Source organism: Silurus aristotelis, assembly GCF_946808225.1.
Source record: "Silurus aristotelis genome assembly, chromosome: 16".
Classification (NCBI taxonomy): Eukaryota; Metazoa; Chordata; class Actinopteri; order Siluriformes; family Siluridae; genus Silurus; species Silurus aristotelis.
This window is the reverse complement of record NC_139589.1, coordinates 6,649,429-6,674,476: the sequence shown is the minus strand read 5'-3', so window position 1 is coordinate 6,674,476 and position 25,048 is coordinate 6,649,429. Positions and strand designations below refer to the sequence as shown.

The 25,048-nt window shown below is 37.2% G+C and overlaps 3 protein-coding genes across 5 annotated transcripts; 2 read left to right on the top strand and 1 right to left on the bottom strand.

Moving 5' to 3' along the window:
• Positions 1-410: 410 nt before the first annotated feature.
• On the bottom strand, positions 411-7,188 carry zmat2 (zinc finger, matrin-type 2). Of its 2 annotated transcripts, XR_014537167.1 has the most exons (7): positions 7,067-7,188; positions 3,933-4,023; positions 3,600-3,723; positions 2,337-2,410; positions 2,107-2,252; positions 707-1,041; positions 454-668 (listed from the first exon to the last, which is right to left on the bottom strand). XR_014537167.1 is itself a non-coding variant. In XM_083564232.1 (6 exons), the coding sequence occupies exons 1-6, from the start codon at positions 7,109-7,111 to the stop codon at positions 898-900; spliced, it is 624 nt and encodes a 207-aa protein (XP_083420358.1). In that variant the 5' UTR covers positions 7,112-7,188; the 3' UTR covers positions 411-897. The 2 variants fall into 2 exon arrangements, 1 of the variants encoding a protein (XP_083420358.1); XM_083564232.1 differs by having other exon boundaries at positions 411-1,041.
• Positions 7,189-7,954: 766 nt separating this feature from the next.
• slbp2 (stem-loop binding protein 2) lies at positions 7,955-11,285 on the top strand. The gene is made up of 8 exons (XM_083565469.1): positions 7,955-8,058; positions 8,162-8,293; positions 8,409-8,474; positions 8,564-8,644; positions 8,748-8,894; positions 9,484-9,639; positions 10,431-10,584; positions 10,668-11,285. Exons 1-8 carry the CDS (start codon positions 8,012-8,014, stop codon positions 10,836-10,838), a joined length of 954 nt encoding a protein of 317 aa, XP_083421595.1. The 5' UTR covers positions 7,955-8,011; the 3' UTR covers positions 10,839-11,285.
• A 3,240-nt stretch (positions 11,286-14,525) lies between these two features.
• On the top strand, positions 14,526-22,946 carry fam53c (family with sequence similarity 53 member C). 2 transcript variants are annotated; one of them, XM_083563604.1, is made up of 5 exons: positions 14,526-15,000; positions 19,526-19,643; positions 20,908-20,968; positions 21,090-21,934; positions 22,316-22,946. In XM_083563604.1, exons 3-5 carry the CDS (start codon positions 20,962-20,964, stop codon positions 22,595-22,597), a joined length of 1,134 nt encoding a protein of 377 aa, XP_083419730.1. In that variant the 5' UTR covers positions 14,526-15,000; positions 19,526-19,643; positions 20,908-20,961; the 3' UTR covers positions 22,598-22,946. The 2 variants fall into 2 exon arrangements, with proteins under 2 accessions (XP_083419730.1, XP_083419731.1); XM_083563605.1 differs by having other exon boundaries at positions 14,619-15,000; positions 19,526-20,196; positions 20,494-20,968.
• Positions 22,947-25,048: the final 2,102 nt, after the last annotated feature.

The window sequence follows — 25,048 nt, the reverse complement described above, 5'->3', positions numbered from 1 at the left end:
AATCAACATGGCTGCCATCCATACTTCAGCCCTATATTTGGAACCAACTTCACAAAGACAATAACCCAAAGAAAGTGTAAAAGCTCTGTAACCATTATTTAGAGAGCAAACAGTCAGTTATCTATCCTGGAATGACCTGCCCACTCACCTACATCTTACTGAACTACTGTAGATATGAACTGGATCGCATGAAAGAAATCTTAAAAAAACAATAAAGACTAGGTGTTTTCAAACTTTTGACATGCACTGTACTTTTCATTCTCCGCTCATCTGAAATCGAAAGAGTTGAGAATGTATTGGTGTTAACGTGATAAATCTTGTAGCACTGACTGTTTTAAATAAAAATATAAAGGACTGCACACGAGACATGATTTTGCACACTGCTATTTGCACTGAAATGAAACCTTGAATAAATGCAATTAAATATTTATTCGAATAAAAAAAAAAAAAAAAAAAGGTTAAAAGGTTTTTTAATGTAAAATAAAAATTTTCAACAAATGCACATTCAAATTTTATAAGATGACCAAAGTGAGGTCAACCACAAAAAGAAAAAAAAATATAGTTTATGTTTTCTTCTGCTGGTCTTTTTATCCTTTAGCACTTTCACACTTAAACACCACATATCAATAAAAATATTCATCAATAACAGCATATTGCTTTAGTTTACTCTGTAACTCAGAATCTACAGAAGAGACTGGACAAGTACACAGAATAGCAAATCATGTTTACACAAGTACTAAGATGTCAAATAACTGAAGGCGGCTAAAAAATAGTTGGATTATTTGTTGGCTTGGTATATTCACATGGAATTTGGTGGATTTTACAAAATCTGCCCAGTCCTGTGGTTGAAGCAGAGCAGTGAAGCCTCAGCAGGGTTACACGTGACACGTTTTGTATTTAGTGGCCCTTTTTGGATGAACCGAACCCTGTGAATCCCATTACAGCAGCCATTTCATCATCATCTTCAAAATTCAGGTCTTCCTCTGCCTTTCTTTTCTTTTCTTTAAGCTTTTCTTTTTTGTATGCTTTTGCTTTTTCTTCCTGAAAACAAACACAGAGAAAATGTGGGACACCACAATCTTATTTTAGATAGATATATTTGGCATAGAAAAACAAAACAAAACAAGATAATTTGATAATCAATGTGCATTTCTGTTTGAGCATTTTTATTAAAAATAAATATAAAAAAAGAAATATACAAGAGGCGAAATTAAAACCTTTAACGCAACACGCATGTATTTACGAAGTCCTTTCTTTACTTAGAAATTTAAAAAAATTGTACTCCACCGAAAAATACATTTTCATCACTAAACATCTGCTGTGTCCAATCAAGCAGCAAAATCTGCCATGGTGCACACATCTGGCAATTATGGAAACATGGCAAAAGTTCAGTTTGGTGTCATTTTGATTTACGTGATTTAAAAACACCATAATAACTAATATTTAAAAGAATGCTTCGTCTTCGTGCTCTATGTTGAATACGGTTTCACTAATAATAAACATACATATGCATAAAGCATCCATATTTGTCCATGCCATTGAGTGGAAAAGTATTATGTAAGGTACATTTTAAACAGATAAAAATGTGCGATTAAGCACGATTAAATATTTTAATTGATTAACAGCCCTAATATAATATTATATGTATATATATATATATGTATATATGTGTATATATATATATATATATATATATATATATATATATATATATATATATATATACATATACATATACATATATATATATATATATATATATATATATCACACACACATTTAAATACAAAAAAGCACACACAAAGAAAGGACTACTTTTAGAGGGAAGACTGTTGCGGTTCTTGCCAACATAGCTTTGTCCTTCCCCTTTTCAGAACTCATTTGTACAAAATGAAACAGTTCTGTTTTAGATCATACATAACATGCAGTTAAACACTTTTATTCTGCCTTTAACAAGAATCAGAAAAGTGGCATGCTAGTCATTTGTATTATTATTATACAATATCTAGTAACTAGCCCTGATCACTTACCTGATTGAAAGCTTTGCTAATTTCCTTCTAAAACTTAACCAACCCTCCTTACATCCATATAAGTTCGATAACTAACCTCTTCTCGCAATTCCTTCATTCGCTCTTCAAAATCGTACTCCTTCTGTTTTTCCTCCAGCTTTTTCTTGTTAACCTCAAAACGCTTCTTAACTTGGTCCAACGAGGAGCGTTCCACTCGCATCGACATTCCCAAGTTCCTCTGGTCTGTACAAGATAGGAATTATAAAAGCATCACACACTGTGTTCGGTGAAACAGCTAGATAAATGAATAAAAACTTCAATACTCACGCTTCTTGCCATTGATGTGATCCAAGAAGTTGATGGAGTCTTTCACAACACAATCGCAAACATTACAATAGTACCTGCATTAAAAAAAAATAATAATAATAAATTATATATATATATATATATATATATATATATATATATATATATATATATATATATATATATATATATATTAATAAAAATACACCACAACCTGTGTCATGAGTCACACAGTCGGGCCCATAAGTATTGAGTATTTCTGTTTTTGTTATTTTGGTCTCTTTGACCCACTATAATACCAAGAGATGAAAAAGAGAAGGAATGCACTGGCAAGTTTAGCAACACCAAAAAGCCTCAAAGACAACTAAAGTGAATAATTGCAGAATTATTTACTCGGCCAGAAAAAAAAAGCTTGTTCATAACATCAAGCCAAGTCAAGAAGACTCTGGACGAGTAAAAGCATATCACTGTCAGAGTCTACTGAATGTTACTACACAAGACTTAACCCAAGAACCGAACAGCCAGATAAAACTGCTGAAGAACCCTAACCCGAGAAAAAAAACAACAACGAAAAAACAAAAAAAATGATTTGGACAGATGAGACCAAGATTAACTTGTAAGAAGAGTATGGATAAAATTATGGTGTAGGAAAGGATGGGCTTATGATCCACATCAGTCAAACATGAAGACATTGTTATGGCATGAGTGTGTATAATTGCCAGTAGAACTGGGTCACTGGTGAATACTGATGATGTGACTGCTGATCGAAGTTGCAGTAAGTGTACAGAGCTATACTGTCTTTTAAAATTCAATCAAATGCTGCTAAAGGAAAAGGATAACAGAATTCAGAGAGATTATGCACCAAAAACATACTACAAAAGTACCCCAAGACCTGACCTGTACCCAACTTAGCATGTTGTTCAATAACTAAAGACAAAACTGAAGTGAGAGAGAACCACAAATAAGCAGCAACTGACTTCGAATGCAAAACTAAAACCAATTCTTATATTCATAATCTTGTCAGTTTGTCTAATCACTTTTATAAAAAAAAAGGTAACATTTATAAAAGGCTATAAAACCTATGCAAAAAAATGCAATGCTTGTTAAGCCCTGTACGTTAAAGCTGAAAGTCTACAATTCAATCACATCTTGATTGCTATGTTTTAACTTGATTTTAATAATATACAAATTCTGAAGGGCTGTCATTTCTATAACTCCATTTATAACCGTTGTTATGGGAGATACATGAAGGTGATTATGTGCAGATTTGCATCAGTGACCCACCCGCCCATCTCAGCCTGTGGCGTGGTTTTAGTGATGACGATGGTTTTTCCGAGCTTAGACTCCAAATCCACCTTGTAGTCTCTGTGCCGGAGGAGCTCTCGTTTGACCGGGGGGACAAGTTTGCCTACAGAAGGGAATTGAGGAATGAATGAATCGATTAAAAATGCACTCAGGGGCCACTTTATTAGTGTCAGGGCCATCAGTGAACTCGAAGGAACTGAATCACTCTGCTGAGGCACTAGACCTGCCAATGTCTTACTTAAAGTAATGGCTTTGACTGACAACACTTGATGTCACATTAAGAGTTTATGTCCTTTATTATAATGTACTCACCATCTTTTTTCTCTCTCTCCTCCGTGATTCGCTTTTGAGCCAGTTGCTCGTACGCATCTTTGTCCCACTTGCGCCGAAAATCATTCTTTGCCTATTAAAAAGACGTAAAAACATGATTGTCTCAGTTGACACTTTTACATAGGATACCACGATTTGGTGTAATAGTTGAAACCCAATGCATCGAGAAACCATTTTTTTAAAGAATACAACATGGACGTGGGAGCAAGTGTTAAGTATTTTAAATAACTACTTGCAGAAACCAAAGACTCTTTTCATATATCACATTATTGTAATAAATCGAACTATTTTTGGCTCTCAGACAGAGTCAGAGTCATAGCAGCAGTCACAATCGAAGATTAAAGTGTTTCCTCACATGGTCAGAGCCGTCTTTGCTCGCAATGGCACTAAATTGGTTGCCGCTGAGCGGAATTACGAATTCCCAGCTCAACTTAGTCAGCGTTTCTTAGTATAGAATAATAACACTATATTTATAATACTATAAATACTACTACAATTTAAAGACCCACTTGGCAAATGTTCTGAGTTCTACTTTGCAGCTTGAGTGTGGTGTAGAGCAAAAGTCCATCTCTCTCTCATGATGTCATTTTATATCTACAAATCTAAACTTTTAAACCTGTGTAATCCATTTATGTATCACGGTGATCATCACACTTGAACAGTAGTACAAAAACAAATTAAAAAAAATGAACAAAAATTTAATATACATTGATATAAAATACCAGTGTCGGGCCATGCAATTCACTCCTAGGCCTTCAGTGATGTCCTGAATCAATCCACCTTTTAATAACATCACAATGATGCCACGTGCATTGAAACCATCAATATTATAAGAAAGAGATCAAAGCATCTTATATAAAGAAAACCAATGAACACAATTCAACAAGTCTCCTTTCACTGCGGCCACAGCTGCACTACCCACATACATCATCTCAAACATGCATCAATATTAACCTCAGAAATTGACAGTTCTCCAAGTGAGGTTACTGTATGCCTGCTAGATGGCCCCGGTGTTGCCAACTCTAAATCTGAACAGCTTCATTCTAATGTATTCTAAGCTACAAGTGTGCACACATCTGATGTGATGGCTGGAATCTGATTGGGTAGAAATTCTAACATACACTATTAGAATTAGCACAACCAAGAAAAAAGCTAAAAAAAAAAATAAAATTATGTAAATAGACTATTTAGGAAATAGATTAAAATAAAAGTCATTGATTCTGATAAAGATTAGGCCAGCACAGAAGGTCTTGATGCCCCAACACTAGAAAATACAGTTTTTTTTTGTTTTTTTTACAATTGCTTTTTTCCGAACGTGACTCCACATCGACTTCCTTGTGGTCACATGGTTTAAAAAAAATGGCCACCCTCATGACTATTAAATTTATGTTAAATAGAACCAGTTCATTAAAGAAACAATTAGATCTAATTTATAGGAGAAATGTAATGAGAGTGAATACATAAATCACTTTTAGTCCAGATCATAAACAGTATATGCATATAGTCCAGATTATAACTACTGTGGATATACAGTCCATATTAAAAATACTGTGCTACAGTACAGATTATAAATACTCCACATACAGTTCAGATTATAAATACTGTGCATACAGTCCAAATTATATATACTGTGCATATACAGTCCAGATAATAAACACTCTTCATACAGTCCAGATTATACATATTCTGCATATACAGTACAGATTATAAATACTGTGCACATACAGTCCAGATAATAAATACTGTGTATATACAGTTCAGATTATAAATATTTTGCATATACAGTCCAGATTATAAATACTGTTTGAATAAAATCTATATTATAAAATGACTGAGAAATGATTAAACAACTTACATTGTAAAATGTAAACAAACAGTCTACTACATAAATATGAACAGAATACCTGTAAGTCACAACCTTGTTAAAGGATAAGGCGAATATTTTACAGATCATAAATACTGTGCACATACAGTCCAGATAATAAATAGTCCATATACAGTCCGGATTGTAAATACTGTGCGCATATACAGTCCGGATTCTAAATACTGTGCGCATATACAGTCCGGATTGTAAATACTGTGCGCATATACAGTCCGGATTGTAAATACTGTGCGCATATACAGTCCGGATTGTAAATACTGTGCGCATATACAGTCCGGATTGTAAATACTGTGCGCATATACAGTCCGGATTGTAAATACAGTGCGCACATACAGTCCGGATTCTAAATACAGTGCGCACATACAGTCCGGATTAAAATAATACAGTGCGCACATACAGTCCGGATTCTAAATACAGTGCGCACATACAGTCCGGATTCTAAATACTGTGCGCACATACAGTCCGGATTCTAAATACTGTGTGCATATACAGTCCGGATTCTAAATACTGTGTGCATATACAGTCCGGATTCTAAATACTGTGTGCATATACAGTCCGGATTCTAAATACTGTGTGCATATACAGTCCGGATTCTAAATACTGTGTGCATATACAGTCCGGATTCTAAATACTGTGTGCATATACAGTCCGGATTCTAAATACTGTGTGCATATACAGTCCGGATTCTAAATACTGTGTGCATATACAGTCCAAATTCTAAATACTGTGTGCATATACAGTCCAGGTTCTAAATACTGTGTGCATATACAGTCCAAATTCTAAATACTGTGTGCATATACAGTCCGGATTCTAAATACTGTGTGCATATACAGTCCGGATTCTAAATACTGTGTGCACATACAGTCCGGATTATAAATACTGTATGCATAAAATCCATATTATAAAATGACTGAGAAATTATTAAACAACTAACATTGTAAATTGTAAACAAACAGTTTACTACATAAATATGAACAGAATACCTGTAAATCACAGCCTTATTAAAGGATAAGACGAATATTTTTTAGTATTTACAAAAATAAATCACATAATATACTACAAAGCAGCTCACGTTAGCAGCGCGTGCTGTGTTAAGATTACTAGCTGAAGTAGGTACTGCACATTTAATTTAAACCCACAAATACAGAAAATAATCCTCAAATACACCCACATTCATAAACCAAACAAATAAATTGGTTTAAAAATCGACTATTAAACCCAAAAGGTTTCTTACACCACTGCCGGACGCCATGTTGCTCGCGGATCCTCTTCCTGCCATTGATGTAAACAGGAATCTTCACATGCAGCTTCCGTTTTCAATATAAAAGCTCTGCTATAGCGCCACCACGTGGCTAAAACAACATCAACAACAAAAAAGTATCCGAATCCAGATTTTATTTTTCTGATAAATAAATCTAGCGTATGGGGTAAAAAAATAAAATAAAATCAACGTTAATTTAAATTCACTGATTCATTTTCACCATTCCACTTTTTATCGAATCATGGCATCATCTTCAGGGCTGATCCATCGCATTGAATTAGCAGATGGTAGATCTTGAGGCCTGTAGGATCCAAAACATCATGGCTGTACACTATAAACTGTACGTTACAATATAAGCATTGAGGCCTTTCTTGTTATACGAAAACATTGGAGATTGTGGATAAGGTTGGGCCGTTTATACATTCATAGATCAACATGAGCCACTTACAAATAGGAAGTTGATAAGTAATCATCATCACTGTACCTCACAACATGGTATATATATCTGCTATAAATGGACATTCGGTGCAACCCAGATGAGGATCGGTTCCCTCTTGAGTCTGGTTCCTTTCAAGTTTTCTTCCTTATACCATCTCGGGGAGTTTTTCCTTGCCACAGTCGCCACCGGCTTGCTCATCAGGGACAAACTTACTTATAAAGAACATATTCACTTTTAATCACCACATTATATGTGTAAAGCTGCTTTGAGACAATGTTCATTGTTAAAAGCGCTATACAAATAAAAAATGAATTGAATTGAACTGAATAAGTATAACTCCAGAATAACAACAGAAAGGCAGAAATCTGACAGTAATTGATGGCATTTGTTGATGTAATTTGTGTAGCTCCGCCTTCCAGCACCTGATCTTGATTTAAAGCTCTTTCAAACTACGTGGCCCACTATGTGGCAAAGTCAGCATGACAACACACATTGAAACTTTACTACAAAGTCCTCTGGACTCAAGGTCCAACGCTTTACTTTTCCCCCATACCCACTAAGAGTTCTAAATCCAGTCTTAATTCTTGTGTTATTCTTGTTTTTTTTTTGTTGTTGTTGGTTTTTTTTAGGGGATTGTCTTTTCCACCATGGCCCACCCCTGAACTACCGCAAGACATGAAGCTCAGGCTGCCTCTTCCCCCTGGCAGCCCGGAGCCCTGGCTTCTCCCAGGCTGCAGTTCTGTATATGATAGCCTGGTCAGGTAAGAAGGTAAAGATCTATGCCTTAAACAGCAAGATCAAAATCTGTTATTTTTGCCCTAGAAAGTTTAGCATCTTGTGTGACTCTGTTTAACCTCTATCCACACAATTCTGTAGTTGTAGGACGCCCCAGTCACCTGTGAGTGAAGATCAGAATTCCTCTTTTGTGAACAAACCTCGCAGGTCCTTGTCTTCACTCTGCGAATAAATTTTTGGTCCGACCCAAATTTCTGCTGTATATCTTAACAAGCTTTATTTTACACTCCATTTAGATCCTCTATTCTTGAGCGGTGCATCCTAAAGATTTCTACAGCTAATGTTGCTGTAGGGACAGAAGATCTAGATGATAAGAGGTCAGGTGCATGTTTCATACAGTATGTCGGTGTGAGTGAACATTTAATAGAAATTTCTTTTTTAATCCAAATAATATATGCTTCTATTTTTCCCCCCCTCTAGATCCCCAACGAGAATCCGTTGCCGTTCTCACAACATGGACCCGTCTTTCTTTGAGACTAACGAGTCTGTGTTGAAGCGAAGACAAAAGCAGATTCAGTATGGAAAGAACACTTGTGGTTACCAGAACTATGTGAAGCAAGTGCCAAAGTAGGACTGAATTATTTCATTTAACACACTATACATTTTCTCCAGGTTCAAACCTAAGTGTCCCCCCCTACACTCTCCCCAATAGTATGTGCTGCAGGTATTTTATGGCCTATATATACAGTATAAAGTGAGGTCCATAGGTTTGTGACTGGACCCCTTAGTCTAAAATTAAAAATATATATATAAAGAATATAAAAATGAGAAATGTTCGAACTCAACTTTGTGCAATTGCTCATTTTCTTGACTTCTCCATTCCATTGAATGTCTTCTGATTTAAATGGTAAAGGATCTGATCCAGCATTAATTGGCAGGTTTTACATTTGGCATATTTTATATTAATACCAGCTTGTCAATAAAGAAAAAAGGGGGGCATACCAAATACTAAGAAATGATAAAAATGTTGTTAAATCCAAACAAAATATAACTAGTGGCATTAGACTTTGTAATGTTGTTTATTTTTTGTACCTGGTTTCTTTTTATGCATGAGATTAATGCTGATAATCTGCAAGTGGGCTTGGGTTTTTATATTATATTCATTATAAATTGAAATTATAGATGACCTTTTCATATCCCTGTCTTGTACTTTCAGGCGTTTTCGCATCCCTGGATTTCACCCGTCCACTCCCAACAAATATCGCAAATATAGTCGGAGATCTTGGGACATGCAAGTCAGGCTGTGGAGGAGAGCGCTACATGCTTGGGACCCACCTTTGACCTCACAGGGAAATGATTCAGTTGATCAACTGTATGTGTTTTTGTATTTAAGAGTTAAAGATGTATTGCATGTTGCACTTGTCAATTTTTATCTGAAATCTGGCTGAACAATCCTTCCATATTAACTATATACAGAGAACTGAATTTTGAACTGCATCACCTTTTGGTGTTCCATAGAAATAAACACCATCAGCCAATTTAATAGGAACACCTGCAAACACTATCCAATCAGTGTGGTCTATAGAAACCTACAGGTCAAGAGCTTTGGGCCATGCTCTATCTTCACCAAAATGGGGGGGGGGGGTTATGATCTGGTACTTGTTTGTTATAAAAGTTGTTTTAAGTCATAAATTCTCTCCCCAAGAATCCTAAAGTTTTCACTCAGCAGTCTTGACTGGAAAAATGGTCTCCCTCCAATTTCAGCTATCCAGCTGATAAATTTGAACCGTGCTGTTGTAGACCATCCTCCTTAAATTTGAATTTGCTTATCCTGATATGCTTTACTGCACATGTGTGTAATCGTTAGTTATGAGTTCCTGTAGACTTCATATCCACTAGAAACATTCTAAACAAGGTGTTTCCAGCTACCTGCTGAAGGCGAGTATAAAGAAAAATCCCTGTTCAAAAATTCCCATTATTCAGATATTAAAAAACCCAAAACAACCCAATTGGCAACAACCATAACATGCCAAGAGATGTCTAGTACGGATGCTACTTTATAGTATGTTCATTTCAGGCTTGTTTAAATGACTACAATCTCCTTGGCAGGCATGTCAAATGTAAACTTACTTTTTTATTTATGGTGTACATGCTTTCTCTTAGGCAGGATTTGCTTGAGCAGATGAACACTGACCTGGGTGAAGAAGGCAGGGGAGGAAATGCAAGGAAATTAGAAACATCTGACCCCAATATTTCTGTACATTCTCAGCACACTGAGGGTTCAACCAATAGATTTTTGAGACCTCCAATGCCTCAGGTGAGTGGAACAAGAGTTGACCTCTGTGCATTTTAAGCACAGTGCCTTAAGCTTTTTTTTCCCCCTCTCCTTTCCATGTGTAGGCTGAAATAACAAGCCAGCAAGGCCAGTCTTTAGGATTGGGCTATACCTTTAACAGTCAGCTAACTGCTGAAGAGAATGTTTTGGGATGGCTGCGGTTTCTTTTGGAGACTGACAACACATGCAGTGACGCTGCCTTGCAGAGTGAACAGCCCATATGGAGATTTTACTGACTTACCATGATTTCGACAGCCCATGTCTGAAACCATGTTTTCCAGGGAAATAAGTGTTTCTTTCTGTTCTCAAATGTTTGCATATGCACAGAGCACACTGGTGATTTTAGTTTAGCATCAGACAGCATCTTTGTATCCTGGCCTCATGTTCTTCATTAACATCACAGTTCATCTCCACAGCATGTTTTCACTACTTTCTTTTTAAGTTCTAATATCGTTGTCACTAGTTAATTTTCACTTTTCTAGCCTCTAGCTCACACCCTAGAAATTCCTGCTCTATAAAAGCAATGTTTTGCTGTTCAGAGTTGGCAAACATTCAATCCCTTGGTTTCCACATTTGTTGTTTTTGACTTAGTTGCTGGTAGTTCTTAACGTTCTTTTTGTGTGTGGTTTGCATATTTTTGTAGTAGTGGAAAACAAACCTAATAAAGATGTTTAAATGTTCAACCTTGTCAGTAATGAATATAACCATGGTATCATGAGTTACCTACCTAATGGCTCTAGACTGAATTTAAACTATGCTGTAACTGCAACTATTTTGCACCTGGTTAGTTAAACCAGAATTTATATTTTGCCAGGCTTACAAGGGTTTTTTTTTTTTTGTTTTTTTGGCCAATGTTAAATAAGCCTATTCCACCAGGTGAGTATTGATGACTTTATGAATTCTAGAAAGTACCTGGATGGCTATTTGTATCTGAAATGCTCATTGCTTCTGGCAAAACTTTAACAGAAAAGGATTAATGGAGTTGAGCCTTATTGTAAAACATGTGGATGAAGTCAAAAATCAGTATCTAACGTTTTTCAAAATGATTGGATTGGAGGTCTCCTTTATTCATAATACAGCCTTGTTACAAATAGAGATTTAGCAACCTCTATGAGTCTGAACAAATTTCTAACAAAAAGACTGTTTCAGACTGTAATGTTGGCTGAACTTTACTGCTTTGTATTGTGCTTATTGCAATGTTTTAATTGCTGTAACTCATTCACAGCAACCTGTTTAGAATGTGATTTACACTAAATGGACATCTAACTATAAGATTCATATACGCTTTCCACCCCATTGCACCTTCAGTCCCCCATTTATAAGAACCTCCACACTTCTGGGAAGATGTTCCACTAGATTTGTGTTTTTGCTCATTCTGCCATAAGGGCATTAGTAAAGTTGGGTACTGTTGTAGGGTGAAAAGGCCTAAGAGGCAATTAGTGTTTTAGTTTATCCTAAAAGGTGTTCAATAGATTTGAGTTCAGAGCTGTTTAGCAGGCCACTCAAGATCATATGCTCCAAACTATGTTAACCATATCTTCATGGGGCTATCTTTGGGCACAGGGGCTTTGTCATTTCTGAAACAGGTTTGGATCTACTAGTTCATGATGAGAAAATGTAATGTTACTCCATCCTATACAATTGTATGCCTTTAACTTTGTGGTAACAGTTTGAAGAACTACATATGGCACTTTTGCCCATATACTATATATGGTATTTAATATAAGCCTGGGGTCACCAACCTTTTTGAAACTGAGAGCTACTTCTTGGGTACTGATTAATGTGAAGGGCTACCAGTTTGATTTCACACTTCTGAAATAACAAATTTGCAAAATTTACCTTTGTTGTTAATAAATAATATTCATCAATATCTAGTCATCTATATTTTATTGTCATTTTCAAATTCACACCAATGCAAGTGATTAAAAAAAAAAAAAAAATAGCAACAAAATTAAATGCAGCTCACTGGTAAGTGGTGTTCTGGTGAGCTATTTTTTTAGAAAAGGCCTGCGGGCGACTCATGTGGTCCTTGCGGGCAACCTGGTGCCTGCGGGCACCGTGTTGGTGACCCCTGCATTAAAGTAATAAACAACAACTTTGAAGTTTAGACACACCTTCTCCTTTAGTGTTTATCCTTTATTTTTATTCATATACATTTCAACAATGTACATTAACACAGACATCCAAACTATGAAAGAACATGTAGTGAACAAGAAAGTGTTAAACAACCAAGAATATGTTTTATATTTTATATTGTCTGAAGTACCTACATTTACCTTTGATGACCGCTTTGAATTCTTTCATCAGATTCAAGAGGTAATCGTCTAGAATGTTTTTCAGTTCACAGGTGTGGCTTGTCAAGTTATTTTGTGATTTTTCTTTTTTTTTGGTCTTCTTAATGACCATCAGTTATCTTTTGCAGAGGAAAGACTGTGTACAGTCACTAGCTCTATTAGTGCTATTAAAACTACTGTATAAATTGATTTATTATGGCAATAAACACTAAAAAAAAAGAAGAAATTAGAGTCCATCCTTACTTTAAAAGTTGAAGGTCAGTTAGTCTGAAAACTCTGAAGAACTTCAAATGTATCCACATGTGCAGTCTCCAAAACCATCAAGCGCTCTCACGGGGTCCATCACAAGAAAGAAAGCCCAAGCACTACCTCTGCTGCAGAGGATGGGTTTATTAGAATTACCAAATGCAGAAGCTACCGATTTACATAAATACTTTTTGGGTTTTCAAGCAAATGATGTATTTTGACATCCTGTGTTCAGAGTAGACTGCATGAGTCAGGCCTTAATGGGTGAATTGCCAAAAAGAAAAGAGAGCCAAGAAAAACAAGGAATGGACAATAGATAAATGGAAAACTGTCATTTGGTATGTCCTTTAGTTCTAACTTCTGTTTCTTCAGTTAGTATTACAGAGGGTGAAATACAGTTCCTGAATGTGTGGTTCACACTGTAAACCATGGAGGAAGAGGCGTGGTGGTGTGGGGGTGCTTTTGCTGGTGATACTTTGGGTGATTTAGTTAAACTTGAGCTCGCGCTTAACCAGCATGTCTACCACAGCATTTACAGTGACATGCTATCCCACCTGTTTTGCTCTTAGTGGGACCATCATTTGTTTTCCAACAGAACAATGACCTAAAATACACCTCTTATACACCTCTAACAGTTATGTTAGGGCTATTTGTCCAAGAAGAAGAGTGATGGAGTTCTGTATCAGATGACCTGGCCTCCACAATCACTCGATCTGTATCCAGTTGAGATTGTTTAAAATGGTTGGACTGGAAAGAGAAGGAAAAGCAGCCAACAAGCACTCAACACTTTGGGGAATTCCCCAAGATTGTTGGAAAACCATCCTAGGTGACTACCTAATGAGGCTGACTAAAAGAATGCCAAAGCGGTCATTAAAGCAAAAGTGGCTACTGTTCTTTCATAGTTTGGATGTCTTCAGTATTAATGTACAGTTCGAAATAAAAAAATAAATAAAACACCAAAGGAGAAGGTGTGTGCAAACTTTTGACTGCATATAAACTATTTTACTTAGAAATGGATAAAAGTACAGAGGTGGCATTGATTGCTAAAATATGATCGCAAATGTCACCGACTTGCTGAGTGCAATACAACACCTCATAATGTGCCATTAAAAAAAATCCCCTCCAGAAAAGTGACCCTAACTCAGCTTAAACTACACAGCATCATGTTGTTGAATTTTCTACATCAGCACGATTCTCTTACGTTTCGTCCTTACATAATGTATGACTATTCATTTTACTTTACCTGGATATTTTTACTCATGTCAATAAAAATTGCAAGTAATTCAATAATAATACAAAACCCTTTCTATAGCCATGTAGATCATGTCCTTGTGTTGCGAGCAGGGGAAATGGATGACATGTGCGAGTGCGCGTTCCGGTCGCGTCGCGTGTACGCGCTTCAGCGGGGGCGGGGTAGAGGAGGTGGAGATGGAGGGGGGGGCTCAGCTCTCTCTCTCTCCTCTGCGGATACACGTTACTGGATTCCTCCAAGCGGCTTTCTGCGTGTTTTTACTTAAACACAGACAAAAAAACGGGCGAATGTCTTGATCCGAGGCGCAGCTCAGTGTCCGATTCACCGGCCGTCTCCGTTCCGCCATTCGTCTCGAAGCCTTAACGTTATTCTAGCACGGGAGGAGGGAGGAGGGAGGGAGGGAGGGGGCTTGTTTGCATAAAAGAGGGACGGCAGTTCACAATAGCCCCAGCGTTACGCCATGGGTATCGGTTAGCCCGCGAGGCTGTTGTGTCTGATTTTTTTTCTTGGAGCCTCATAATAAACAAGATCAGACCTCCTATATTCCTAACTCCTTCGAAAAAAAGAAAAAAAAACAAACATGATCCGGCCTCGAGTGGTCACAAGGTAAGCCGGAGGAAAGGTATCGCCGAGAAATCATGTTATTGTATACATTTAAACCAGATCGCTTTCATACACAATGCAGATGCATGTCTGATTTATAATTTTTTATAAATAGAAAAAAATATAGAAATCTTTTTTCCCCACGTGCATGCCATACTGTTGTAATACGATTTTCCTGTATTATTATTATTATTATTTTATTATTATTGTTATTATTATTTGGGAGACACCTTGGCTTGGACAGAGAACTAGCTGTCGCTGAATGGCAGGACTCGGTGGGCCTCTGCCTGTGCGGCTGCTGCTTTCTAGGCAGCCGGATAAAACCCCCAGTCCTCTTCTCCCTTCTTTCATCTCCAAATTACCAAGCAGAATAAACATGCTTGTCTATAGATAGCTGTCTGTAAATATGATTTTTATTTATATATATATATATATATATATATATATATATATATATATATATATATATATATATATATATATATTATATATATATATAAAGATAATGATTGCATGTAAGGGCTAAAATCCTATATATATAACTATATATAATTATATATATAATGTTATACACACGGTGTATATATTTGTGTGTATGTATGTATGTATGTGTATATATATATATATATATATATATATATATATATATATATATATATATATATATATATATATATATATATATATCCCCTCAAAATGCAATTAGAAACACCACTTGAATGTTATATGCTGGTCAGCCATATTTCTTCCCATCCTGATGGGCAGTTGGCTGTGGATCCACGGCGCTCTATTTATGTGCATAGCTTTGTGACCGATATCACACCGACCTGAGCCGATGGTTTAACTTGCTATTGTTAGATTTCCTCCAGGGCTGAACCAGATCTTTTTTGTTGTTGTCGTGCAAAATCGTCAACAACACAAAAACGTGTTATTTCTGTCTGGTTGAAATGCACATGCCTTTGCTAGCTCCTCGTTATTGGCAGCAGGAGCGGGGACATGGCTTTGACCGCAGCAGTGTCGCTAGCTGACTGGCTCCATAAATCACATGGGTAATGCATAGACATGCACGTGTGAGAGGAATACAAGAGCAAGAGCGTCTTTTAGATTGTATTCCATATAATTCGGTTTATATGTTTAAGTGTACAAGGTGTACATTGGGGTTTATTTTCTCCTAGGATGACTTGAAGCAGGCTGCCATTTGACTCGGTTCTTTGGACACGTCCGTCACTTCCGGTTCATTAGCGGTCAATTATAGGCTGTTTTTTTTTTTTTTTCTTTTCTTTCTTTCTTTTTTTTTGTTGCTTACTTGCATATACATGATTTTCTAAATTTTATATGTATGGGTGTTAAATTTGTTTTAGGAGCAAGCAAGAGATTCTCACCCTTTCTTTTTTTTTCGATCCTTCTATTTTGGTCTATGGCTGTGTTGTGTTTTTAGGCAAGCTCCTCAAATCTAGACCAGTTATGAACTTTATTCAAGTTTGGCAGGAAATTGATGAAAATAAAATCAGTTAAATTGAATTTCACATATTTTTTCCTCCAGTCTGTCGTTCGTGGAAGTCCAAGTTCGTAGACATTTGGCTATTAGACTCGAATGTGGTCTCTAAACACCTAATTCCACATTTAGTCCTCATTAGCTGTCCTAATCTCCACTTTTCTGGCAAGATGTTCCACTAGATTTTGGAGGGTGTTAGTTAACTCAGGTATTGATGTAGGTTTGGTGAGGAGGCCGTAGGGTGCAGTTAACATTTCAAGTTATCCCAAAAGTGTTCTGTAGGTTTGAGGTCGGTTGTCTATTGAAGGCCACTTAAGATCTTCCTCTCCAATTTTTTTTAAAAACATCTTCCTGAAGCTTGCTTTGTGCACAGGGGCATTTGCCATAATTGCTAGAACAGGTGTTGAGAAGTAAATACTACAACATCCAAAGATATATACAATATACAATTGTGTGCCTTCAGCTTGGTGTTAACAGTTTGAAGAACCACATATGGTGCTTTTGTCCATTATATGTAGGGTATATAATGCAAGCGATTCTAAATGCCATTGTATTCCCACACTTACCAAACATGTGCTTTTTAAGATAAAATGCATTAAATGTAATACAATTTTATATATGGGATTATAGTTAATGTCCTTAATGTGATAACCTAGTCAAGAGATACTGTATCACGTTTTTTTTTTTTTGTTTTTTTTTTTGCCCATATCTGAATACACAATCTAACTGTGAAAAATATAGGACAAAAAATATTTTTATACCAAAAGCTCTTTTCATTTTAAAAAAAAAATATACATCTAAATGATAATTGTTAAAAAGATGCTTTTCTCTTAAAATCTGTTAAAAGAGAATGTAAAAAGAATATGATGTTGGGAAAAAAGTGTATGAGCATAGCAGTGTGCAGAATCACTTAGCCAAAAATACATAGTTGTTTTGTTTCATTTGGTCAGCAATGCCATGTTCTGTGTGTTTGTCAAACATGGTGGACAAAGTTATGAACACACCAGGATTGGTAGTGCAACGGTAGAAATGTGACATGTATACAACAGTGGATTACACAGCAAAAAGGTTTTCAGTGCAGTTGCTTCCCCTGTGCTTAGGTGGGAGTAGATGATTCCTGAGAAAGTGGGTTTGTGAAATTTATATTGGGAGTTGCAGCCAGACGCAAATGGGATAAGACTTACTGGAGCAAAGAACTTGATCAGTTTCTCGAGTTGATCAATTGCTAGATCAGTAGGTGAAAATCTATCGATCTATTGAAATATATTTATGTATATGCATTTTGATTGGTATTTTGTAAAATATAACCATGAGGTAATTTTCATTAGTAGTAGACAGTGCAATAAATACTAAGTTAAGTGTGTACCTGTTTAGATTGAGCCCATAAATTCAGCTGAATATTCAAGAAAGCATAATAACCAGTTTGCCTTCAATTTAAATAAGGTGTGTATAAATACAAAATATTTTCGGTTTGAGGTGTGTTGAGATAGATCGTACCTAAACCTTTGAGGAGAACTTTAGTAAGCTGTATTAACTGGCAATAATTGTCGTGAACTCCTTTCTTTTCTCTTGTCTGTTGTTTGTGCTCAATATATATTTAGAACCATGACTGGCCATTATGTAAATGATGGGATATTAAAGTATATTTTACTGTTTGACTACTGTTTTCTTTTTTTCTTTATAGTATGAATGTTTAAATGCACATTTTCATTTAGTAATATAATACTTGACTTAAATGCTATAAATCAGTTTAACAGTTTAAGCAGTGTCTTGCATAAGTATTCACCCCTTTTGGAAGAACCTGTAATGTTACAATACAGAACTGAGTTTTTCCCTTAATTGGGATTAAACACAATGAAATTGTTCAGCCATTAACATTGAGGGAGGTTAAAAATAAAAATGTTCAATTGCACAAGTATTTTCAACCTTTGAATGCCTTAAAAAAAAACTTATCATCAATCGTTAGTTTTTGAGTGATCTTGAGAGATCTTTGCTTTTTTTTTTCTTTAAGTATATTCTTTAAGAAACTCTGGGGCATTTAGACCAGGTGTATTTCTTTTGAGATTACATAATTAATAATAAGTTGATAAGTTATTGCATACAAGTAGACTTCAACCAAGAGAACAAATTTTCACAGCAGTGGGAGTGAATACTTATGCAATTATATTTAATAATAACAATAATACTGATGATGTAGCTAAATCGAGACTGTTTTAAAATGGACACATGCGCACTATGTTACACACTTTGAGTACTTGCAGGAAACCATTCTGGCATGTTTGCTTGAAGTAGAGCTTTTTTCCTCATGGGTATTAAGAATTCTAAATATTGAGCATAACATTATTGACTATTGTGAGTAAGTAATAAAAAAAGAAAAAGGTCAAGCTGGGATATGTAAATATGGCATTGTCAAACAAAAGTTGATTTCTACTGTGTTTGATTACTTACTTTTTTTTCCTTTGCAACTTCACCAGTTTGATTTGTTTGTTTAGCTGTAAAATCTGATTTTATAAATAGGGCTTGGTTTAGACTATGATTACAGTAGGCTTTACTGAATTCTATAACGCACAAAGCAATTACATTCTCTATGTATGATAAAGATCCTCTGACGATAAACTTGTGGTTAACTGGTATCAGTATGTTCCGCCTATGTTATCATTTCGATCAGTCTCGCTCTGGTCTCATGCAGAAAATGAAGCGTATAAACTGATGCATTTTTTTTTTTTTTTTGCTATTATATGTTTGTATGTTGACATGAAAACCACCATGTCACAGTAGTAACAATGGTAAAGCGTAAATGAATCATTCGTCTAGTAGTAGCTTTTAGACAAGGGTTGTATCAATGCTCACATTTGAGGTTTAAATAAAACAATTCTGACACAATTTTCATCAGTAGTTTTCTTGCAATGGCACCAAATCGGGACGTTATTCAGCGCAAACCTGAGTGGTTTTCTGATTTGTCCTGGTATGTGAACACTTTCATTTAAATGTTTTTCTGCATATTGAGTAATTCTGCCTGTCCTGTTTTTCCAGGTGATGAAGGCATGATGATGTTTAAAACCGATTGGGGATCTGTTCTCTGAGGAGATGCTGATGAGAAGTCCATTGCCATGCTCACTGACCGCACTCTGCGAGCTTCACATGTGCTGAGGTAAGGGGAAGCTCTGCCATAGTCTTAGCTATGACATCACCTGGTAAAGTCTGATTTAGACAGTGGTATATGTACATGTATACGGTTATGAATTTGTTAGCTTTTTTATCTTTATTTTTAACTTCACTACATTACAAAAGTAAAATATCTTACTTTTTACTCGACTACATTTTACAAAATCGGTTGTTCCTTTTTATTTAAGTGGAAAAAAACTCTTCAATCACGCAGCAATCCACCAATCAGGGGAGAGTGCACGCTCTGTTTTGAACCTATACTTTTGATTATATACTTAGCACAAACATACAGTTCAGTGTCAGTTTAACAGACTAAGTAATTGCAGAAACTCCTGACTCTAACTTGCCTCAACACCTGTGACTTTATTTGCACAATTTTCTTTTAAGTAGTTTAAAAGAAGGTTTTGGGGCCCATGATCATTTTAATGTGTGTGTATATGTGTGTATCTGCAAGAGTGAAAGAGAAAGTTTATAGGACTGTGGTAAGAGCTGCGATGTTGTATGGTTTAGAGACAGTGGCATCGAGTAAAAGACAGGAGGTGGAGCTGGAGGTAGCAGAGCTGAAGATGTTAAAATGTTCGTTGGGAGTGACGACGATGGACAGGATTAGAAACGAGTTTATTTGAGGGACAGCTAGTAGGACGTAATGGAGACAAGGTGAGGAGGGAGTGATTGAGATGGTTTGGACATGTGCTGAGGAGGGACATGGGGTATAACGGTAGGAGAATTCTGAGCCACCAGGCAGGAGAAAAAGAGGAAGTCCAAAGAGGAGGTTTATGGATGTGGTGAGGAAGGACATGCCGGTATTTGGTTCGAGGGGGTGGGGGGGTTGACAGATGATCTGCTGTAGCGACCCCTAATGGGAGAAGCTGAAAGAAGAAGGAAGATAGATATGTGTGTTTTATATATATATATGTATATGTCTCAGTCAGTGTTTGACTAATTAACATCATTCTATTGACAGTCTTTTCACATGAATTGAGTTGATTGAGTCTTGAGACAAAAATTATAATATGAACATCATAATGTCATAATAGATACTTGGGTACACTTGAAGGGTTAGGGTTAGGTTTATTTTTTTATTATTGTACTTTTACTTAAGTGAAAGTTTAAAGGGATCACTTTTCCTGGAGTAGTAGTACATGGTTTGTGTACTTCATCCACCATTGGTTTTTGATGTCATTTAGAATTGATGTGAAAGACAAACGCACACAGATTGTTTCTATATTAATAACATTTCTGTTTCTCAGCCTCTGCATGATTGTCACAGCCATGCTGGAACCCGCTGGTCTACAAATGGATTGATGCCTGGTGAGTTCAACTGTTTTTCCTCTGTTTTTTCACAATTTTTATAACATGACAACCTGCATTAGTTCAATAACAGTTCTCAAACCTGGTATGTCACTATTTTTCTTTTCTCTCTCTTCCACAGAAAGTAGTTATTGGCAACTCTGCCCTTCCTCAAATTCTGGTGTGCAGGGCGTGTTGAGTTCCAGCTTCCCCCCCGGCCCTGTGCCTCTGGGATCTTCTGCTTCCCACCTGCCGGAGGGGGACAACCCGAATCGTTCGCTCGCCCCGAGCACCTCTGTGACGGACCTGTCTTTTCCCGGGCCACCCCCTCCCCCCCCGCCACCCCCAAAACGCCACTGTCGTTCGCTGTCTGTACCGGAGGACCTCTCACGCTGCCGGTACACCTGGCGGCCAAGTGCCTCCAAGGTCTGGACACCAGTGAACCGCCGATGCCACAGTGGAGGGGGCGCGGGGGGGCCGTGTCCGCTGCGTGCCCCCAGTTCCTCTCTTAATTCCTCTCTGCATTCTTCTTCGAGCCCCACTTTCTTCAGCTTGGCCCTTTCCCCTGATTCCCCACTGCCATGGAATTTTCCGTGGGACCCGAGTGAAGCAGCCGGAGGTGGCGCCTGTTGCTGCTTCTTCCCTTCCGCTTCCTCGTGCTCTTCCTCTCCATCTCCTCTTCACCCTCCTCCTCCACCGCAGCGACGCTTCTCGCTTTCTCCTGTGCTCATCCGCGAAGCCGCAGCCCACTTCCTCCCTCCACCCCAAGTGCCCCTGCAGCCTGCATCCCATCCTCCGGCCGTGCCCGCCTCGCCGTCCTCAGCATGCAGCACACCTTCTTCCGTGCGCCGCGCTCTTCCTCCTCAACTTCCACGCTGTCACTCGCAGCCATGTGACCTCCTTTTACTCAAGCCTGGTCTGAAGCGTCGCAGGGACCCGGACAGACCATGTGCACGGCCTGTGCTCGACTTTGCAAAAATGACACAGGTAGCCTTTCGTATTCTCTCATTTTATAAAAGATTGTCTTTTATTTTTTTATTTAAAAGCCGGATTGAAAAGCTTTATTAAATCTGTTATTTGTAAAAGTTCCCGGAGTGTGTTTTTTCATACATACACATACATATATACTGTAAAGTTTATACATTACGGCAGAGCAAACGCTGCTCCATTGGACTGCCTTGTGAAACGTTTCCAAATTTTGTTGTATCATCATCGTAAGAAGGAACAATCGTCAGTCGATCCATCATAACTCAGGGACCATCTTTATATTGAAATCGCATCTCATGCCTCTTGGTGGTCTTACTTAATTATCTTTTCCTTTTTTTTTTCTCCTCTCTCTCTCTCTCTCTCTTTCTCTTTCTCTCTCAGACCCGAAGCACAGATCCTCTCAGCTGTTTGGACCGTGGTAGACTTGCCTGCAGAGGCGACCTCTGCATGGGCCTCGAGCCTTTTTTCGGGGACTTCAGAGGGTCATGTTCACCTGCTGAAGGTTTAGGAAGGACGAGTATCGGACCGCTGAGCGAAAGCGATGAGGAGGAGGAGGAAGAGGAGGAGAGGGAAGAGGCGGAATCGTCACGTGATGGAGGACAGCAAAGTGTTTTCGAGAGGGATTGTACAGAATTAGACATTACTCTCATTGAGGAGAATTAAAAAAATGTGTAAAGGATGTTTTCCCCCCAACCCCCTGCCCTCGCCCCCATTCTTGCATTGCCAGCATCCAACCCATTTGTTCACCACCTGCTCCACTTGCAGGCCTCTCAGGAACTCTGCTGCTCTCTCACGAGCTGTGCAGGTGTACAAAGTCTCATCGTTGCATTAATGAAGACATGTTGACTAGTAGCAGTTATTACATGTTAATGCAGTTGGTTATGGATGTTGATCCAATATCATATTACATTCCAGATTCAGTTGCAAAGAAACTCCAGGATGTGAATATTAGACAGCTGGTGGACACTTGCTATGAAATGTAGATGTTCTCTGAATTAAAAAAAAAAAAAAATCACTGAAAGGCAGAATTTGAGGGGAACTGAGCGTCTTGAGCTTGTTGCTGTTTTTCTTTTTCTTTTTTTTTTTTTTTTCTTTTTTTTTGACGTTTTCTTAGTAGGAATAGTCTTTTGTGGATGATAGATATGAATAACAGTGTTTTGTTCAGTTTGAATATTAAAAAAAAGGTCAACATGAGAGCTATACTTTACTCTTTGGGCTTTTCTACTTCCTGAGAAAAGTCCATCTAATTCAGCATAAGCCTTAAGATGCCTTTTTTCCTTTATATATATATATATATATAAAAAAAAAACTCGAAGGAAATGACGTGTATCTGTTGTCCTTCCTACTGTTACTTTTTTGCCGTCTTTTTTTAATCTTTTAACCTGTACAATGCATTCCTCTAAAAAAAAAAAATGAATACATTGAGTGTAGATTGAGTTATGCACTGTATTTTAGGTGAAAACGGAAGGAAAAAAAACCCCAACCACTGTATTCTGAAGGCACACTGAAATGCTGAACACATTGCATTGTACAGTATTTGCTTGAAGCTGATTGACTGAAGATGGTACCTTGAAGGGTGAAAGGTTTTTTTTTTTTGTCTTTTTTTTTTTTTTTGTATGTGTCATAAGATTGAAAGCTCTGATTTCAGTTTATGCATAAATAAAGTTTATTTGAAATTATTTTACAGAGAACATAAATTGGCAGGTGTTGAGTGTGTTTCAAATGCATTATTGGTGGCAAACGATTTTCAGGTTCAAATGGAAAGGACAAATATCCTTTATGGCAGTTAAAATGGTACAATTAGCAGCATAAGACTACCCCATGCAAAAAGTGATTTTCTTCCATCAATGCTGTCAGGTAAAGTTTTGTCTTTTAGTTAAGGGTTCATGAACTACACTATATGGGCAAAAGTATTAGGACACCTGACTTTCCCAGCCATATGCATCTGTTTCCCAAACTATTCGCAAAGCTGAAGGCACACAGTTGAATAGAGGGTCTTTGGATGCAGTAGCATGAAATTTCTCCTTCACTTCCACTTGTAGAACCAACCCTGTTCCAGCATGACAATGCTCCCGTGCACAAAGCAAACTCCATTTGCTTTGCATGAGTTGGAGTTGAAGATCATCTGCAACAGAGCTCTGACCTCAGCACTATTGAACACCTTTGGGATGAATTGGAACTCTGGCTGCACCCCAGGCCTCATCATCTCACCTATATCAGTACCTGATTTTACCTACACCCTTGTGTCTGAATGAGCACAAATCTCCAAAAGCACACTCCAAAATCTAGTGGTACATCCCAGTAGAATGGAGGGAATTATAAAAGCAAATTGGGACTAAATATGGAATGCGATGCACAAAAAACACATATCATACTTATGACCATACTTTTGGCGTCATAGTGTATATGTCACTTAAAAAGCTAAAAGACATTAAACATAGGTAAAGGCTCCTTCACAACAATTTTGAAGTACACAATAATTAGTTTTTAAAATTTTGGAGTTAAACTGCGTCTTTTTTTTTTTTTTTTTTTTTAACGATTTACCTTTTCCATTTGACCCTGTGACCTGAACAAATTCTCCCCTCATCCCTGAAATATTTGGAATACCCCATAAGTCTTTGTCATCGGAAGGATGTTGCATTACCAACATTTCCTGACGTTCATTGGAAGAAGAAATGTACATCGTGCCGTCTTTTTTTTTTTTTTTTTTTACAAAGTTAATTTTGTTCCAAAATAAACAAGCAAAGAAATGTGTGTTAAAAATGAATGCATGTATTGATAATCAAATCAAAATGTTTTTGTTTTTTTTGTGACGTACCCTACAAGGCAAAAAGTTTATTGACACCTGAGCTTCACACCTATATGTGGTCCCACAAATTTAGCACACAGGTGTCTAGAAGGTATTGGTATAATGTAACAATATTCCTTCTCTGAAACTGAAAGGCCCAAACCTGTTTCAGCATGATAAAATGTGCACAGAGTAAGCTCCATGAAGACCTGGTGTGTGAGTGGAAGAACTCAAGTTTCCTGCAAAGAACCTGACTTCCACCTCACTAAACACATTTGTGATGAACTGGAACAGCAACCATGCCCCAGGCCACTTCACTTGACATC